At 35.2% G+C, this 21,923-nt stretch overlaps 1 protein-coding gene across 1 annotated transcript in view; it reads left to right on the forward strand.

The window, feature by feature from the left end:
* The window catches only part of LOC150099879 (uncharacterized), a 434,429-nt gene that overhangs the window by 77,733 nt on the left and 334,773 nt on the right, over positions 1-21,923 (forward strand). The window contains exons 5-6 of the mRNA XM_090403509.1: positions 7,958-8,046; positions 19,518-19,644. Coding sequence (XP_090259635.1) covers positions 7,958-8,046; positions 19,518-19,644 — 216 coding nt within the window. The remainder of the gene's footprint in view (positions 1-7,957; positions 8,047-19,517; positions 19,645-21,923) is intronic.

Below are 21,923 nucleotides of genomic sequence, written 5' to 3' on the forward strand. Positions count from 1 at the left end.
TATCTCAGTGACTGAGACAATCACAGAGTACATTCTGCCATTCTACCCTATAGTGTCTCATATTCATTTCTCCCCATTTTTGAATGCTGCTCTTGACCAACTTTTCCATCACCTTAACCACACCTCAAATACTGATTAGTCTATAATTTGCTATTTCACTATTGGAGTTAAGTAATGTGACTATTTTTGCATTCTTTGTACTCCCTTGATACTTCTATTTCTGATACTGAGAAATAGCATTATTCCACTTGATATCATGCTGTTCTGCAGGTATCCACTATGCTGTATATTGCAGGCTTTAAAGATGGTAGTAGTTATAGATAATGAAATATTAGCTTAGCTATAAATAATTTGAGAGCCTCCTTAGCTCAGTTATTTTTGACAGAACCTTCTTCCAATCCCATCTATGACACAAAGAACCTTTATAAAGGCTTTTCAATTAAAGGAAAGTTAGCTGGTCCTAATAGAAACAGCTAGCAATAAAACAAAAATTGCAATAGCAAGAATACGTAGAGGTGTAAAACAGAGGTGCTTTCCTTCATCCATACTGTTTAATCTCTACATTGAAGATGCAATAAATAAATTGAAAGAACTAATAGAAACAGGAATTAAGATAAATGGAATTGATATTAACTGACTACAGTTTGTGGATAACATAACACAGTGGTCTTCAACCTTGCAGACAGTGCTGGCCGCATTAAAAATTTCAATGAAGCCTTAGGGCCACTAAGCTATACTGCGGTATTTAGAATTGTAAGATGCTTTCCAGATTCACAAGGAACGCTGTGCATTTAATACTTTACGTATAATCCTATAAAAATAAACAAACTCAAGTTTAAGAGCATAGGTAGGAGTTGGGGTTCATGATAAGTAAATACAATCAATACTTGAAAAAAGATAATGAAGAAAACATTCATTTTTTACAATGTCAATGGGAAACTTTGCAATGCTTTTTCCTTGACCAGCTTATCGATGTTGGCATCAGTGTTGGAAGTCGCTATGCACAGAGTATTCTCGAAATGTTGGTCTGTAATCTGAGTTCTTGTCTTGGACTTCACATGCTTCATTCTGGAGAAGAACTGCTCACATAAGTTTGTGCTTCCTAACAAAGCACACCTTCAAAGCATGACGGCGAAGATTAGAGAATGCATCCTCAGAAATGTAGTCTTTGTAAAATGTAAGCAAGGGCACATTGAATAATTTTTCTCTCAAAGAAGAGGTGTTTTGGAGTTCAAGCAGCTCTTTGTATTGATCCTAGCATTTCATCAGCATTGACACTGAATGGTATTGAAAATAAATCTAAAGAAGACTGTTGGTTATGTAAATCACTAAATCTTTCTTCAAACTCACTTCACAACACGGCTAATTTTGTAGTGTATTCATCAAGAGACGAACAGTTGGACTCAGCGAGAAGCTGAAAATGAGATAAGTCTTTTTTTGTGAGTTGTGCCTCCCAAAGTTTGAGCTTGGCCACAAAAGCTTTGATGTGATCAAACAAAGTGTGCACCAGTTGATCTTTGGATTGTAGCCGCGTATTTAGGTTATTCATATGAAACGAGATGTCAGTCACAAAGGCAAAGTCTGTCATCCACTTTGGATCGGTGAATTCCACAATCAGCTTCCCCTTGGTTTGCATGAACTGCTGTATTTCACTCCTTAAGTCAAAGACTTTTAAAAACCTTCCCTTTGGAAAGGAATTGACGATGATTCATTCCTCTTTCCCTAATGTTGATAACAGTCACAATAACTTTCATGACATTCTCAAATCCAATAGTTTTCATGCACAAATTCTCCTGGTAGATTAAACAGTGGTAATGGATGAAATCTTTTCCTTCTAGTTCCGGTTCTTTCCATAGCAGTGCAACAAACCCTTCGTTCTTTTGCACCATAGCAAGGGCACCACCAGTTACCACACCCTCGAGGTTGATTAAGCTGAGATCGATACACTGGAGCGTTTTCTTGGCTGCTTAAGAATATCATTGCCTTTCGTCGTTCCCTTCATAGGTACGAGCACTAGCAGTTCTTCTGTCACAGTGAATTGTTTATCAATGCCACGGACAAAGATAGCTAGTTGTGCTGTATTATCCTTCACATCTGTGCTCTCATCTAAAGCAAGTGAATATGATGTAAATTCGGATGACCGTTTTTTTAAAGTTCCTTCAATGTCATTGGCAAGGTCTTCGACATGTCGTGCTGCAGGTAACCAGAACAAACTCAGGTTTTTTTTAACACTTATTTTTTGGGCACAGAATTTCCCCAGTAGTGATGAGACACTCTTTAACAAACGTGTCGTCCAAGAAGGCATTTGATGGTTTAGCAATTTTTTCAGCTATTACATAACTTATTTTGACGTACTCTTTGCTCTTTTCCCTCTGCCTTTTAAACATACCCTACTGGCATTTTAAATCAATTTGGAGATGGTTCACTTTGTCCACACAAAGCTGCCCTTGAAGGTGATCGAAATTGGACTTGTGCTTTGTCATAGTGTCGATTTATATTGTATTCTTTTGATACTGACAATGACTCACGACAAATTAAACACACTAGCTTATCGTCAATCGATAAGCGTACACAAAAAAAGTACAAATTGGTTCACTTTTCATTAAAAGCCCGACAAGAATCACTTTATTTACGCTTTTTACTCGTAGACGCCATGGTGATGGAAGATGAACCCAAAAAATGATCCAAAATGGCCATGTAACAGTTATTATCCACTGAATATGTCTCACACTAATGAAAAAAGTTTGGCAGTATAAAACCAAAATAGGCTATGGCTGACATGACGAACCTGCGTGCATTTATCACCATGTTCACAACTGACTGACTGTGGATGAGATCCTCTTGTATTTATATGAAAATAACGAAGTATCGAGAACCTTTGAGATATATCTGGAAGGCACTAGACAGTGCACTCGAATGAACTACTGCTTCAGCCATCTGCCTGCGACGTTAGTACTAGTACTTAAGTACCACTTGGCACTGGTTGATGGCTGAAGAAGCATGTCTATTTAATATTTATTTTTATAGGATTTTATGTAAAGTATCAAATGCACAGCGTTTCTTATGAATCTGGAAAGCATCTTACAATTCTAAATACCGCAGTACTGCAGTGTCCCGCAGGCTTCATTGAAATGATTTTTTATTTAATTGCATTTTAAAGTTAAGTAGTTATTTTTACAAAATGGCCAGCGGATCATGGCCAAGAGCTCCGTGCGCCATGCATTGAAGACCCTGATATAGCAGTTATAGCTGATAATGAAGACAAACTGAAATCCACCCTGACAAAGATGGAAGAAATTTTCACACACAGTACTGCCTAAAAATTAATTATAAGAAAACAAAACTATTAATTACAAGTAAAGCAAATCCAATGAAAATAAACCTGGAAATAAATAATAACTTAATACGACATCCTCTTTTAAATATCTTGGAAATATTATTACAGAAGATGGATGAAACCAATCAGATATTAAAGCACAAATAATTTTGACCAAAAAAGCATTCTTCAACAGAAGAAACATTTTTACTAGTAAATGACTTAGCAACCAGTTCAAAAAAAAAGGCTAGTGAAAATATATATATGGAGTATTGCATTATATGGTTGTGAGGCTTGGAGGCATTTGAACTTTGGTGCTGGAGAAAGATGATGGAAATTAGTTGGATAGAAAGAAAATTTAATGAAGTTCTAAATATAGTTCACGAAGAGCAATCACTAATGAATCACATCAATAAGAGAAGAAAAAGCCTAATTGGACACCATCTGAGTTATGGATAATTGATTACAGAAATAATGGAGGTGACTGTAGAAGGAAAGAAGCCACGAGGCATTCTTTCCTTCTACAGTCAAAGAATTTTATATATAAATAACATAATGATGCTAATTGGCACCAAGAGTTGCGAAGAGATAAAAAGGAGGTCTCAAGACAGTATGTTATGATGTGCTGGATTGATGGATTTGGTGCATCAAACCAATCTTTGGATTGATGCACCAAAGAAGAAGAAGCTAACTGGTCTCATACAAGGGTGGAGGATTTTTCCTCCTGGAAACTTTTTTTTTTTTCCCCACAAAACAGAGACGCTCACCCCATGAATGCATATACAGTAAAACCCCTTTTTTACACTTTTTGGGGGACCGATGGAAAAAAGTGTAAATAGCAGGAAATGTAAAAAAAAAAAACATTAAAAAAAGGCTAAAAGATGACTACTGCTAGTATGTGAGTCTACATACTAGATTACAAAATTTAATAACTGAAAATAAATGAATTTACAATTACTTACATTTATCTATTTAAAAAAATCTTTAATTTTGATTGTTTTTGCTTTCCGTGTTTTTTATTTTTTGACAGTGCCATATTGCTTTGCATTGAGTTCAATTCTTGACCTGTTTTTTACTATCATGTTCAAAGTGGACACGGAGAGTCCAAGATGTTTTGCTAAATTCACACGTGTTCCGGCATGCCAATCTACACGTCGCAGAATTGCTATCTTTTCTTCTACCGAAATACATTTTCTGTTTTTTTTATCCATGTTACTAACATGGATAATCCACCACCGCAACTTGAAAGCAACTTTCACATGCTAAATTACTTAGCAGAAATTCTGCAATATCAATTCGTACTGTGATTGAAAAATCACAGTATCGCTCATCACTACATTACTGCTGCAAGCCACCATGATGGCGGAAACGAAACTACAGTCGAAAGCAACGCCATCTGGGAACAGAAATGCACAGATTTCCGCCGAAATCGAATTCGAAGATTAGTATTGTCACCAGAGAAAAAAATGCAAATCACGAGAAATAACGTCCACATCAAATTGTTAATGATGGGAAAACAATATATCGCAAGAATAGGCCTTAAGACGGGACCAACGGAAAATGATGTAAATGGCAGGAAAACTTAAATTGCGGGAACATAAAAACGGGGTTTTACTGTATCTATGAACAAAATACTTGCCCTTATGGGATGCAGCAGAGAAATAGCAAGCTGGTTGCATTAATTGTCTTTAACCCCTAATCATAGTGTCTTAGATGGATTAAAATTAGATTGGATAAATAATTTATTGCCAATATCAGTCTTTCTATATTCATTTAAATAACAATGTGGACTTTGCTAACTTCCTGCAGAATATATTATGAGTCTCAGCTCAGCAGTAATAAATACTTCAGTCTTTGATTGGAAAGACCCTAGGTTCATCTCCTGTGTAGGATGTGAAGAATTTTATAAGGGATTTTAAATTTGAATGAGTTAGACAGTTGCATATGGAAGTGAGAATGAGGATTTTTGTGATTTGACATGCAGTTGATAGACATAGCAGAACTGTGCAAGTACGAGGGCTGTTCAATAAGTAATGAGACTAATTTTACTGTCGCGAAACCACTCGTCACAATATTAATTTCTGTGGAATAAAGAAATGTTGCTGTCTGTATTAACAAAAGAAGCTGATAGATGGCGTATACGGGCTGATGTGCCAGAGAGTCACATGACTAAACGCAAGCTTGTTTCGGCGCGCCTACGAGTCGCGACCAGTCGTCAAAATGGAAGCGTCCTTGGAACAGCGTTATGCGATGAAATTTTGTGTGCGTTTGCAAACATCGGCATCAGACACTTTTAACATGATACGCAAAGCTTTCCACGATGAAGCAATGTTGAGGGCAAGTGTTTTTCGCTGGCATAAAACTTTTAAGGAAGGAAGGCAAAATGTGGAAGATCTTGAACGTGAGGGAAGACCTTCAACGTCCATCACAGAGACAATGATCAACACAGCAGCGATTATCATCAAGGAGGATTGCAGAATTACAGTACGCCAGCTGCATTTTGTCCTGAATATTTCTGTGGGAAGTGTTCACTCAATCATGGCTGAACATTTGGAACTGAAATGTGTTTGCGCCTGGATTCCCAAACTCTTGAAGCCGGAGCAAATGCAGCATCGAGTGGATGTGCACAGAATGGAAAGAAAGAAAGACTGGAACAAGAAGGCGACAACTTTTTAAAACACATCATTACAGCAGATGAAACTTGGTTGTATCACTATGACCCTACAATGAAACAACAAAGCAGTGAATGGAAGCATCCATCTTCGCCTACCCCCAAGAAAGCAAAAACTGTAAAATCGACTGGTAAAGTTATGACCATAATGTTTTTTGACTACGAAGGCATTGTTTACCAACACGCTGTAGAACCCGGGAATACTGTAAAAGGCTCATACTAATGCGGATGTTTTACGGACAATGGTACAGCACGTCAAAAGGAAACATTTATTGCTGAAGAATGGCTTCCTATTGCACCACGATAATGCAAGGCCACATATTGCTGTGTGTAGTGGACATTTTGCAGAAGAACAACATAGATATCCTACCACACCCTCCATACAGTCCTGATCTCGCACTGTGCGATTTCTGGCTGTTTCCTCAGCTCAAGAAACCACTAAGAGGCCGCCATTTCGAAAGCAACAAAGCATGTGTTAAATCTGCGGAGGCGGTTTTGAAAGAACTCTCAAAGAACGGACTTTCACATGTGTTTAAGAAGTGGATGCAATGATGGGAAAAATGCATCGCGTCTCACGGTAGTTACTTCGAAAAATACCATGTAAATGATGACGATTAAAGGTAATCTGTTTTCTGTATAAATATAGTCTTATTACTTATTGAACAGCCTCCGTAGTTTAACCACACTATTATAAAATTAACTAGATTTGTATAAGGCTAAGGAACTTAGCCATGACAGGCTAGAATTCATGTAAAGTGAGATGAACACATGCGTGTGTGTATTCATTTCACTTTACGTACCCTATAGAATTCAAGACTTGTCTTGAATTCTATAGGATCTGATATATATATATATATATATATCTTTTGATGAGGCTTTGTCAACTTGTAGCTGTGTGTGTGTACAGGGCTTGAAAAATGTGTTGTGTCTGCTCTTGTATGATGAGTGAGAATTTTTAGTTGACAAAAATAAATCAGAAGAAAAGTTTCAGTTTAATCATCAGTTTTATTTACATAATTCTAATTCTGTTTTATTTTAAATAATTATCGTAAACATACCTTACTTATCTATTGGGTAATGCTGATCATTACATATACCTGTTTTTTAGATTATTATTAATTTTGTTGTAAGGGAATGTGACCAATCAGAAGATTGGCTATGCATCACTTTATCTTTGAGATAACTGGCTAGCTTGCTGCAAGATAACCAGCCTATCATGACATAGCAACATATATATGCAGCAGACAGTGCAGTAATTGTCATTTCTTATCCACTGATAAAACATGCAGTCCTGAATATGTACCATTAATAGCAGATATTAAATCTTTGAAAGTTGGAAAAAAAGTATTTATTTTCCCAAAATATTCCATTGCATTTTTTTTTTTTTTTCTGAATTGCTGCCATGCCATATAGCATTACTGAACTTATCCATCCAGCAATGGTTTGCAGCCAATTGGAATCTAGAAATGCACTAAACTCAGGGTTTTATTTTATTGAGATTTTTTATGATACTGAATGTTTCCAACATTGCTTGCAAATGACATAAAAGTGATTCAGGACATAAGTGTTAGAAGCAAAAACATAGCAAAATATGCTATTCTTAATAGAAAAAATAACAAATATCTTGTATCACTTATAAAACGCATGAAGATGGATAAACAACATTTACAGAACACCCTAATATGAGTAGTTAACCTATTTGCTTTAACACTGGTAGTTGTATAGGGTTAAAATGCTATAGCATTAACAAAACATATAAATTGACCAAATCTGAGAATAAACATGTGACTATGATAAATTAGGCAACCATAGGTAGAGTTACATTCAGGTTAATGTGACAAGAGATATTTGACTGACTGGTAAGCTAGCACAAATTTCAAGCCCTTATATGTATGTATATAGGTATTAATTTTGTTCTATTAATTAGGTTTATTTAATATTTAAAATGTATCTGATGATCTCTTGTTTAGGAAGCACTTCATCATCTGTTTTCAAAATGTGGGAAAGTATTAAGAGTTTGTATTAAATATCCTAAAAATCCAAGTAAAAACAAGTATGGGTAAGCAATTTTTATCATTTATTTTATTGACTTTAAATTAAAGAACAAGATTGTATATTCTACTTAGAAGGGTTATTATGAACTGATTGAAGAAAATTTTTATTACTCTGTTAAAATTTTATCGTGGAATTTCATATATGGCATTCTAGACATACGATCTGCATATAGGCATAAAAAAAAGTTGGAAATTTATTATTTTTTTTATGCGAATCCAACCTTGTAAATGTATCTTGCATTAGCACATAGCACTGAAACAAAAGGAGAAGAGCAAGATGTTTTCTAATTACAGTGGCCAAAGACAAAACAAAATGATGAGAATTATATTGTGTATCTAATAAAAAAATTAAAAAAAAAAAAAATCAGAAAAATTGTTGCATACAGCCCTTCCCAAACTGGGCCACAGCCCCCTTGGGGGCCACAAGTTTTGTTGACGGGGCTCTGAAATAATAAAAACAAATTTAAAATGTTTAAGACTAAGTAGTTCTTTTTTTAATCTTAAAAGAAATTTATTTAATTTCTATTATTTATTATTTCTTTTTTGTTATTTTTTTATATTTTAATGGAAAAAATCAAATCACACATTGGTGTTCACAAATTTTGCTTCCTGTGCATTTTGGTGCTTAATGAACATTAGTAAATATAGGTTTATTCATATAAGTTTCATTTCCAAGGTATTGGTAAGAAGCACAAAAAAGCTTGCAAATACAAAATCTTGAATATAAATTGTATTGAATATAAATACAATAAATATTATAATAATATATGTCTGTATTACGATTTTTTTTTTATGGGGGGGGGCCAGGAAATGTTTTAATTTTTCTGAAGGGGGCCTTTACATCCATAAGTTTGGGAAGCACTGGTTTATGCCATATTATACCATAATTGTTTTGACATAAAAGTGTTTGCAGGAATTTACCTTTCCTGTAAATTTCCTTTTAGTTCTCATTTAAACAGCGAAATATCTATAGTTTAACTCTGAAAATTTTGGAGCCACGGTAGATTCTGGTTAATTGAGGCAGCCATGTTATTGAGACAAGTCTGGAAGAACAAAAGCAAAATGCGAATATAACAATTTTCTTTGCTTGTTTGGGACACAATGCCATTTAATTAGGACAGCCTGTAACCTCTACCACATGGAGTATTAGATAAATTATGTAATCTTGATTCAAAAATTTGGTGCTGATGATACCTGCAATACTGACTGAACATAGCTATTGTATCAAACCACAATGGATGGCTCAGTGTGTTATAAAGATGCTACACTGTTTGGATCATTGAAAGCAATAAATTGTGTAATAGTACTATGCTGTTCAGATATGTCAGGAACTAGTAAACAAAAGCTGTTAGACATTGGAAAAATGGCCAGGCCACAATGCTTTAAAGGAGAATAGAATATAAATTTAGTCTAGTTCAGTAGCATGCAAACAAAAATGGATGATATCTGAATTTTTTAAGAATTAGCTTATGAGGTGGGAAATGGAACCACAATGGAAATCAAGAGTAATTTTACTAGTCCTTGACAGTTGCTAAGGAGGTTGGTGCAAAAGTTAATTATACAAGCATTACAATTTGTCTAAATTAAGTGGATATTAAATCCAACATCATTTCAAAGCCAAATACAGAAACTAAAAGTTTTGTGCAAGAATTGACCAGAGAGCTAGCAGGAACACACCGCCGCCATACTACGAGTTGCCCTAGCTGAACCGTATAGGCGACTTTACATCCATAAGGACAGATGTAAAGTCCGTAAAATATACGGACGCTCACAAATGCTGTGAGCGTCCGTATATTCGCCTCCTATTGGTTCATTATAAGGTTTCAGTAGTCTGACAGCTGTTTCCAACTCATTGGTTTTCGTCAGAGACCAGGCAGAAACCTAGAGAGCAAAAACTCTGTACAAAGGAACTCGAAGCATTGGATAGGTGTATTTTCCGTAAGCGAACTCTCGGTCGGTGCATAAAGTATTTACTAAAATAAAGAGCCCAAAGGCTTCACTTCGGCGATGCAAAGTTATCTAAAATAAATGGATATTAAATCCAACATCATTTCAAAGCTGAATATAGAAACTAGAAAAGTTTTGCACAGAAACTGTTACAGTTTATGGCCATTTTGGCAAGGAATAAGCAACAAGACCATTCGAAACTGTTTTGCCACTGTTGTTTTAAGTATTTGTTTGTAGATACGCATGATAGTGAAAATGTCATACTATTAGCCATGAACTATGAAGCGTTTGCATCCATTGATGGCACCTTCCATACTATAATGAAAATGAAGATTTTGAGGAAGAAATTGAAGCAAAATATCAGAGAACATTAAAAGAAAAATAGTATTGAGGATGACACTCTTGAGCAGGAATGAGTGGCTATCCAGCAGGAAGGCAGTATTTTATCTGCACTAAATATGTTGATTTTGTTTAATTCCAGTAAAAAAAAAAAAAAAAAAAAAAAAAAACTATAGGCTATGCTCAGTCAATTTCTACAGTGTCATTAATTGCTGAGAACTGCATGTGTGTTTAATACATGTAAATAAATTTATTTTTATGGCAATTATTTTATTTTAATTAAAGCCAGTTTATGTCAGTAATTTTGCTGTGCAATGAATGAAAAATTTGTATTTTGTGTTATGCACGTGCATCTTTTAAACTCTTGGCATGGAACTTTGTTTAATTTGGCAGCTGCTTAATTAGGCCAAATTATGCTATTCCTGATGTGGTCCAATTAACCAGCATCTACTGAGCCTAACTGTCTGTTTGGTTGTATGCTACTGCAAAATAATTTTCACTGTTACAATGCAAAAATCACTTTAGTTAGTTGACTGCTTTGTAAGATTCTTTTGTTCCACACCTGCCTTTATCTACAAACACACCCATCCACACAATTTCCTTTATATATGTAGGAAAGGATGGTTCTTGTTGGAGACCTTAACAGCAGATAAGGAATGTATCCCAAACATGTGGGAAAATTTGGAGAAAATATTAAAGAGAAGGGTTATTTGAAATAGGAAATAATCATCACTATTGAGCAGGATAAAAATGATTAACCCATTTTAAAGAAAAATGAATGGAAAAGAATTAGAATTGACATGAATCATTGACTCAAATATAAAATTTATTATTATTGGCAAAAAAGTGAAAGATTTGACTAAAGAACAGATATTTAGAGACTGAGTGACAAACTCTGAAGCCAGGAAAGCATATGGTGAAATTATCTGAACTAGAAAGAAGTCCTTGGTGGACATGATACATCCATGAAAAGAAATCATATAGACCCTTCCTGGATACAAAGTCAGCATTTCCTGTATTATCTTGTAGAAAATACAGATGTTAAATAAGATCTTAAAAGTGACATAAAAACTCAAGCATAAAGGAGATATGACAGAGACCTTCAAGTTGGTTAAGGAATTTTTCCAGAATAATACAGGAATTATAAAAGGAGTGGATGGGAAGAACAAGAGGCCATCCATGGAAGTTCTTTAACGATGTGGAGAAGGGTGTGAGGAGTAGATTTTTTACATGGAGAGTTGGTGAGTGAAATACATTGCTGGAGTGCATTGTCAATGCAAGGAGCATAAATCATTTCAAGGTTTAATATAATAGACATGCTGCTGGTTGAGTGGGCTGGACCTCCCATGATGGTCTCTTGACTCCATGGAGGTTACTGTAATAATAATAATATAAAAAAGTGAAATGAATATGAGGATTATAGAGGAAATTTTGAATTGAGTGTTCCAGTATATGCTCCAAGAAAGGATTATGGACATGTATAATTGGTCAGTGGAAAGAATATATTGTTTGAAGCAAGAATGGATTAAGAACAAGTCAGGTTTAAACCAAATAGGAATTGCCAGTACCAGATTTTTGTGATGAATCATTTTCAAGTTAATCAAGTATAGTGAGGATCACTTCAAATTTTGTCGATCTATATAAAAAAAAATTCTTATCTATTCTCCTAAAGACAACCTCTATCCTTTAGATATCCAGGACATAAAGTGTCTTGCGTCTGGAGTTTGCTTATTAGGAATAGACAAGAATAACTATTAAAACTTGTTGGCAAGAAGATAGGTAGTACATACACTACCAGCATTATGCTAATTCAGGATCTGCAAAACCCATGTTGAGTATCCTTTCACACAGGATTAAAAGTAAGACTTCAGTACTATTACACATATAGAATGAATGGCAAAAGTTGAGTCTTTTTGAGATCATCATCAGCAGTGAAGCATTCCAGTAATTGCAACTAGTATGGCTGGATTAATTGACAAAATTTTTGGAGAAATCCTTTTATTAAAATCACCCTCATTCCAACAGCTGTGAACTACCATAAATCCAGTCTGTTGACACTAGGACATTTATTTATTATTATTATTATTTTTTTCATTACAGTTATTTTAACAATTACTGATTTTTACTAACGAAAGCCTTGTGTTCCAAGGATACTAGTTGTGATAATGAGGTTTTGTTTAGCGTTTAGCTGGAAAAATGTGTCATAAAAAATTAAACACACATAAAACGTAATTTAAATTACACTTGAATAAATATTTATTAAGCTGTTGCTTTAACCAGCATCTTATCCTTATTACCCTTCGACTAAGAAAGATATTAAGCCTTAAGGCTTAGGTTCCAGTTTAAGCTCATAATTAGGTTCAATGTAATGAATACATCACAGAAATAATTAAATGTAGATTTAATTGTTCCAGTATTTTGTTTATCTCTCTCACTCACACACACACACACACACACACAAAGTGAAACAGTTAGACTAAAAACCTATAGTTCAATGAAAAGTACCCTGTATTTTTAGAATCACTAGCAGATTTAAAACCCATCCTAATCTGATGATTGGAAACATATCAACATAAGAAGCATTAATGGAAAAGAAATACAACTAGCAGAAGAATTTGATAAGTACCAGATCATCATAATAGATGTCAGTAAATAAAGAAGACAAAAACAGGCTAGATTATTATTACTAAGAGAGACCTGCAGGGTGTCAGGGACTCATTGAGGGAGGTCACATACTACACGCACCAGCTATCATACTTAGTCTTGAATTTATTCACACTGCTTGCACTCACGACATTCCAATGGCAATCTATTTCAATCACACACTACCTGTGAGCTTTGAAGGATGGTTTCTTGTCCTTTCTACACCCTTAATAAAAATTGAAAAATTCCTGTGAAATCCTGTATGACCCTTTCAGCAGTTTGTAAGTCTGTCCTTTCCACCCCTCTTTCTCCTGTTTGCTGGTGGCTGCAGTCTACAAATTCTCAATCTGTCTTCATAATCAGTATTCCCACAATCATATCATTTTTAACACACTCCTTTTCACACTCTCCAATATATCAGAATCACAACAGAAATCGAGAGACCAGTCCTACGCACAATAGTCCAAGTGAGGTGTTATGAAGGCCCTGTAAAGTGGCAAAATGGTGGGAACATTCGTTTCATCTTTGCAGTTATCTTTTGCAATCTTTGCTACATGGCCCCTAAACTTCAACTTCCTATCTACTAACACTCCAAGATCCCTAGCCTCATCAGTTTCTTCAAGCATAATATGACAGATCATGCTGAAATGAATGCCTTTACATTGAACTGACATCCATTTTCCCATGCCTACAATTATAGCCTATTCAAATCATTCTGCAAGTACTGCATATCAGAAGCATTTCTGATTACCCTACTTATCTTTGTATCATCAGCAAATAGCTGTATGTCGCTTGTTAAATCCTTCCCAATAATGTGTAGATCGAATAACAGTGGACGAAGCACTGATCCTTGCAGTACACCACTAGTTACCTTAAATCTTGCAGACTTGCACCCCCCCACACACCCCCATATACCACTTTTCAATATCTATCGGTCATCCATTCTCTTATCCATGCTAAATATTCTCTAATGCAAACCCATATTCTCCAATTTAGCAACAGTCTACCATGCTGTATTTCTGATAAAATGCTGATATTCCATTCAGTCCCATGATACAAAAATATCATGGTGTATCCATTTCCCCTGTCTAGTTCAATGGTAACATTGTTATAGAATGTGAGCAAGTTGTTGAAACATGACCTTCCCTTAGTAAACCCATGTTGCTCGTCGCAAAGTAGGGATTCACTGTCAGCCCATTTCTGAATGCGAGCCCTAACTAATTTTTCCAAAATCTTCACCACCACTCCTGAGATACTAATTGGTTGGTAGTTGGATACATCGATCTTTGAACCACCCTTCTGCATTGGAATTACCATACATTCTTTCCATTCCTGCAGAATCTTTCCTGTTATGAGACTCATATTAAACAGCCTGGTCAAAGGAATAGCCAGTTCAGCTGAACATTCTTTTAGCACACATGCTGATATTCCATCAGTCCCTATTGCTGAATTCTTATTCAGTTTGTGTAACAGCTCTAATATCTCATCCTCATACACCTGAGTTTCTTCATCCATTGAAGAGGTAGCAGTGAGCTCAATGTTGTGTACACCAGGTTGATAGCTTTTAATAAAATGGGTGCTCATTAGTTGAACAACTTCTGCTTCTGTAATCCTCATGCCATCTGCATTTAGAAGAGTTATTTTTCATATTCATTCTTTCTTTTACTTGCAGCATATTGATATAATTCCTGTGGGTTTTCTTTAGCATGCAGAGCCAGTTTCTTTTCATACTCAGACTTTGCTTTCTGCACAACAGTTGTGACTATTCTAGCCTGTTGCTTATAATTTTCATGATGCACATCATCCTCATTCACACGGTGCTCCTTCCACATCATTCTTTTCTTTTGAATCTCTTGCTTAATAAGATTACACAACCATTTGAATCCTACACTATTTATTTTTCGAACTTTCAGGACACACTCTGATATCGCATAATTTAAGTATTGTTTAAATGCTTTCCATGCACTGTTGATATTCTTCCCTTCTACCATCCGATCCCATTCCACTGAACTTGCTATATTCCTCAGTTTGTCATAATTTCCTGCTTTGTGGTTCAGCATGTAACCTTTTCTGAATGGAACATTCCTAACCTTAGTCACTTCCGAAGTGAGTACCGCAGGATTACTGTCATCAACTGTAGGCAGAATAGTTACATCTTTAACTGAAACCACCTCTGACACTATAATCAAATCTAACACTCTTTGACCTTGAGTTCCTTCTGTCACATGCTGCATGAGGACGTTATCCTGCAAAAGCTCATTAAATGCATTTTCATTCTTCTCATGAGATTCTACTGCTACCCAATCAATATTTGGATAATTAATGTCTCCTATTATGATTACTCTTTTTGCACTCATTTTATTTATTTGGTGATGGATTTCTTCATCACTATCAACTGATGCACCAGTTCTGTAACAACATCCAACTATGTAATTGATCTTATTAGATTCCACCTCACACCAGATGGCTTCAAACTCACTGCCACATGAAATACTGTTAGTAGTAGTACTACTACTATCATAGGTATGAACTCTAACTGGATTCAAGTCATCCGATATCATTAGCAGCAAGCCCCTTCCGATCCTCTCCTCTCTATCCTTCCTAAAAATAGCATACTCTTTACACTCAATACTGTTAATATGTCTGATTCTGATAGCCAGGTCACACCAATGCCTACAATTTGAGGTCCCAACATATTGACCAAGGCAACAAACTCTACCCCTTTGTTTCTGATACTCCTATCATTCGTGACCAGTCATAATAATCTACTTGCATGTTCTTTTGTATACTCTTGCCTGCAGTCTGCATGACACAGTTGGACATCTTGCAGATCTGTATTCTCCTCTAGTGCCTTATACGTGTAGACATCTTTGCACACGTTTGATGGGTCCAACTGGACAAACACAAAGTCGAGATCACTTCTCTCCTCGTCAACATTTCCATGCCAACCCCATTCCATAATTAACACAATTATATAATATTGTTGCTCTTACACTCATATTTTCTCACCATTCCTCCCTTTATAATTTAGTTTTCCTGACTAGGTGTTAGGTCTCATACCAGTTATTAGTTTTTGTAGACTCCTGATACCAGACACATTCAGGTGTAATCTGTCACTCTTATACAAATCCAGTCTTCCCTTAGTCTCACTCCACACATCCAAAAACTTACATCCATTCCTTCTACACAGCCTATGCATCGAATCGTTTGCCATCATGGTCCTTCTTAAGTCATTTTTATCATATCTAGGTAAAATAGTGATGATTTTCACTTTCACACTCTTTACTCTCACCTCTTCCAACCACCTTTTCATATCCTCTCATATATTGAAGTTATCTTAAGTTGTTAGTATGTACTACAATTATGATTTCGTTTACTTTTCTTTTCTGTTTTTGAATTGCAGCCTTTATATTCTTAATTTTTGCTCTATGAAAACTCGAAGTTATACCTCGCTTATCAATAGCATGTTTTATTATAGAGTCACCATACCAAATAACCTCTTTCTCTTTACTAACAATATCACTTACCTGATTTCTGTTCCTTCCTGACTTAACCTGTTTCCGTGCTTTGTTGTTTCTTATTTTGCTGCTTAATTTTCATTTTCACTCTATGCTGATTTTAATGCCTCTCAATTTATTGTAATTTCAGCATCATTTCTCTGATGATCTGCTGCAATTATGTTAGAACTCTAATAACTTCGTTAGGTGACTAGTTTTCTTGTTCTCGCCTGTGGTGCTCTTTTTAGCATTACTTTTCTTGTTTGTTTTTGGTGCCATTTTACCTTATACTTATTGTTGAAAATCTTAATAAAATATGTTTTAAAATACTACATACCCTCAAAACTCTAAAATCGTCAGTAATATATACTATAAAACATTAGTTTTCTGAGTAAAAAACACAATAAAACAAACAAAAATCACCAATTTTATAGGCTCTAAATTCACTAACCAACGACAATGTATTCTTGAACCAATCCATTTCCTTAGAGTATTCTAATCAATAAATTCAAGGTGTTATATTCAGTCTATAACAATTGGAAAAGGAGTCGCTATAGTATTATTCGATACTCTATTGATAGGAATGTAGCCAGGATATGTGTTTTATACATGTGGAAAAGACATGTGACAGAGTGTAGAGAAAAAGCTGATCAAAATATTATAGTTACATGGTGTAAACAGAACATGTGTATTTCAGAATTGAAGAAGGTACATTGTTGATAGTGTTGTCTTCATGCTGGTTGAAGTCAAGAGTATACAGAACATGGAAATGGGGGAAAGAGTGTTATTGATGATAGGTGATAAACTGCAGCCAAAGAGAATAGAAGTTCGACTGCAGGACAGTGCAAATAGTATGTTTGAAGCTATCTGGTGTGAGATTGAGGCCAGCAGAACAAAATACACAGGTAGATGCTGCTATAAACCAGGGGATATGGGAAAAGATGATGGAGATGATATGCATTGGCAAATAGACTCAATGAGTGGAAGACAGGTAATCAAATCTGACTAGGTTTTATTCTGGGAAAGTGGTGAATGAGTGGAATAAGCTGCCAGAGTCTGTTTTGGGGGCCATGACTGTGAATGAGTTCAAAGCAAATTATGATAGATACTGTGCGAAAGGTCCGTGCGGTTAGCTTAGTGGCTATGCGCTTCGCAACCATATGCCTGGGGAAGGAGTATCCTAGGTTCGATTCCTGTCGGTGACGTGAGGAGCTGAAGGATCTTCCTCAGCCATAGCCAAGTTAGCCAGTCTTGGGCGTGGACAGCAGGGTTTTTTCCCCAGTTTATTCTGGGGTTTTTCATCCCGCAAAGCAGGCACACTGGCCTTGAGAACTCAACACTACAGGCTATAGGATACACCGGGGCATAAGGCTGACCACCTTATCCTGTAAACGGAGTGAGTCCGATGATCAATGGACCCTCGACACCGCAAGGTAAAAGAGGGTATAAGGAAGATGACATGATGACTGTGCGAATGCTGATAGTTCTTGACATGATGTTTAGGGCCTCCCTCGATGAGTCTAAGGACTCCTTGGAGGTGCCTGTAATAATAATAATTGTGTTTATGGGTTTCTTGTTGCAATTGTACAGTGTTGTAGAAGCTAAATCTGTTGTTATCCAGAATCATAGCCATTAGAGTACAAGCAAAAGAAAGAAAAACTGTTATTAAAATAATACAGTGGTATTCAAAACCTAAGGGCGAACACTATTTCTGAAGATTACAGTCAATCACAAATTCAGATGAATCAACTTGTGGCAAGTTATATAACTGATGATTTTGAGTAGAAAGTGGGTATATATTTAAATTTTAGAATCCTGTGCAAAGGGTGCTACCTTGTGATTCTTTGAATTGTATTTGAAAGAAACTCTTTTCATGATTGAATAAAGTTGCAAACTTGGATGTCTGTAATTTCTCAAATTCATGATTTAGATGATTTCATGCATGGAAGAATTATTGGAAAGCTTGAAGAAGGCTACAGAATTACCAGCATTGCCAGATGTTTGGTAACTAACCCTTGCTCTATTATGGTGCATAAATCCAGATTTTTGGTTATAACAGCAAAACATAATTGGTACACCATGACAGTTCAGCTTGCAAGTTTGCTCCATTCAAGCTACGTAGTTTGTCAAGATATCCACAGGTATGCAGATTTCTCGAGAAACTGTTGCAAGACTTCTGTAACAATTGGTCCTGTACATCCAAAGCCTAGTCTGCATATCTTAATCCACAGCTCATTGTATAACATGTATTCAGTGGTCTTGTATCCATGAAAATTGGACACCAATGTGTTAATGTACTCTTTACACGAGTTGTTTTTAAGTTGTTGCAAAAAACATATCGCAATTTAATCTGTACAGAATTTATAAGACAATTTTTTGTGTAATATGATTTATCAATATGTTTTAAATTTATGTCCACATTTGGCTGTAGTTGTAGATCGTGAAATTTTTTTCACATACAGGTGAGAATGTAGTTCATCCTTAGCTTTTGGACATCATTGTACAAATATATGCTCCTGATTCTTCACATCCAGAAGATCATATTGCTTTTGATAACTTTGAGAGGACATTTTAAAAGAAAAATCTTTTAATAATTATGGATGATTTTAATGCCAATTTTGGATGAGATTTGGACAACATGTATGATGTGAGGGACAAATTTGGAATAGACACAAGAAATGGGAGAGGAGAGTATCTCCTTGATTTGTGTAGAGAAAATAATCTCATTGTTGCAATTAACATGTTTTACCATAGACCTGCTTGAAAATACAGCTGGACTTCACTAGACTTCACACAAATGCCAAAAACTGTACAGATTACTTTCTGATTCACAAAACTGTAAAATCCTCTGTTTTGACTGTGAGAATCCTTTATATTGCTGAACTGATCATAAAATACAGATCATGAAATATTTTTCCATTAAGAAGATTTATGAAAATTCCTATTCTTATGTAACACAAACAGATATGTTGGTAGTATGATTAATGTTTTTAAATGTAATTTCTGTCATATGAATAAGTTACCATTAATTATTTTTCTTTGTATTTTAGATTTGTGGATTATTCAAGCTTAAATGAAGCAATCATGGCCATAAATAACTTAGCAAAAAAACCTCCATTCAATTTACATGTAGCATTTTCAGGCAGTCATGAAGAAATGGAAAAAGAGAGGAAAAAGGTTGTAAAAATTAGCATTAATATGTATTATCAGTTTTTGAACTAAACTAAATAATTGACTCTTGAAAGTAACATTGTTTTTAAGCATGTCAGGTTGGGGAATTCTTCTCCCTTTAATGGATTTAGCAAGAGATCTTTACTTCCTGTTTCATCCCAATTGTTTTTTAGTCATCTGTTGTTGATATGGGCCATCCAGTTGTTTTCAACTCTTGGTTATCTTGTGAACAAGGGCTCACCATCCCACTCGACTTCTTGTCCTTTCTTTCAGCAGCTGTAATCAAGTTCAAGTTGGCAAGTTCTTTTATGTTCTTCATCCAACCCTTTTGTGGTCTTCCTATTCTCATTCCCTCAATCTTTCCCAACATACCTGCCTTTCTTAATGATTCATCAACTCACATAATATGACCAAAGAACATCAACAAAAATTTAGAATTTTTGCTTTGAGGTTTTTAGGATCATGATATGCATCAAACTGTTGCAAGAATTTTCATTTCAGATTTAATTCCACTTCCCTTCATTGTCCATTCCAGTTTATATAATAGTTAGCTGCAAAGGAATATTAATTTCATTCTCTGTGTATTTTAATATTTATTAAACTTCATTTTATTTATTTATTAACTTTATTCTTCTTCTCTTCCGTCTAAGACGGGTTGAGTCTTCTCTTGAGCAGGATCTTCCAGTCTTCTCTATTCCTTGCTGTTCGAAAAAGTTCCTTATGTGTTCTGCATCCCGAGATGTTCTTTATTAATTTCAGCCAGGTTATTCTTGGTCTTCCAGGTCTTCTTTTTTCAGTTGGAAAAGTATTGATTAGGACGTTAGGAAGTCTGTCTGCATCCATGCGTACATGTCCAAACCATCTCAGTTGTTGTTTTCTAATTTTTTCTATTATTGTCTTTTTATACAATAGTTCTTGTCTGACTGTGATGTTTGTTTTCTTTTCTATCCAACTTGTTCTATTTATTTTTCTTAAGCATTTCATTTCAAATGCCAGCAGTTTTTTCTCCTCTCTTTTTTTAACTGTCCACGCTTCTGCTCCATAGATGACTGTTGGTATAATTATTGCTTCATATAGTTTGATTTTGGCTTGTTTAGATATCTTGTTTGTTTTCCAGATTTTCTGTAATTTTCCCATGGTGGTCCATCCTATCGCTATTCTGTGTTTGATTGTTTTGAGTTCATCTATTGTTTCTGTTAGTTTTGATCCAAGGTATATGAAGTTGTCTACTTGTTCTAATTGTTCTCCGTTTAGGGTGGCTGAGATGGTAGTTCTGTTCCTCCCTATTTTCATCACTTTTGTATTTTGTATATTTATTGTCATGTCATATGTTTTACAGGTTTCATTTAGCTTGTTGATCAACTTTTGTAGTTCATTTGGGGTTCTTGCAAGAAGGACGAGATCATCTGCATATTTGATATTATTTATGTTTAAACCATTGACATTGATTCCAGGCTCATTGTCTATTGCTTTCTTTACATCTTCTAGATATATGTTGAATAGGCATGGGGATAATGGGCATCCTTGCATTACTCCTTTTTGGATCTCTATGGGTTCTGTTGCGAGTGTGTCCTTTTAATTATTGCATTTGTCTTAGAGTAATATTTTATCAGAAACTGTATTATATATTTGTCTATTGCTTTTTCTAGTATAATTTTAAGAAGGATTTCTCTGTTGATGTTATCGAAAGCTTGTTTAAAGTCCACAAAACAACAATATAGTTCTTTATGGTCTTCCCAGCTGAGTTCTGCTAGTTGGTGCAATGTAAAAATTTGGTCTATTGTTGAATAGTTTCCTCGGAAATCAGCTTGTTCTATGCCTATCATTTCTTCTTAGGTGTTTTTTAATCTATTTTGTATAATTCTCATGAATATTTTATAGGTGTGAGGGAGTAAATTGATTGGTCTGTAATTTCTGCAGTCTCTTTTGTCTCCTTTCTTGTATATTGGGATGATCTTTCCAGTTCTCCAGTCATCTGGGATCTCTCCTGTTTGTAGTATTTTATTGAATAGGTTTGTTAAAGATTCTATTGATATGCTGCCTCCATATGACCACAGTTCAGTAGGGATAGTGTCAATGCCTGGTGCTTTATTGTTTTTCATCTGTTTTATTGCGTATCTAACTTCTTCTTGTAAAATTTTTGGGTGATCATTATTTTCTTCTATTGTTGGCATTGTAGTTTTGTTTCCTTGGTGGAAGATAGTCTTAAAATGGTTTGACCAGATTTTTCTTATATATTCAATATTCCCGGTTTCAGTCATCTTGTTGTTCATCATTGTTACTGC

The sequence above is a fragment of the Typopeltis vanoorti genome, chromosome 14 (assembly GCF_054136105.1).
Source record: "Typopeltis vanoorti isolate ZY-2024b chromosome 14, IOZ_Tvanoo_1.0, whole genome shotgun sequence".
Taxonomy (NCBI): Eukaryota; Metazoa; Arthropoda; class Arachnida; order Uropygi; family Thelyphonidae; genus Typopeltis; species Typopeltis vanoorti.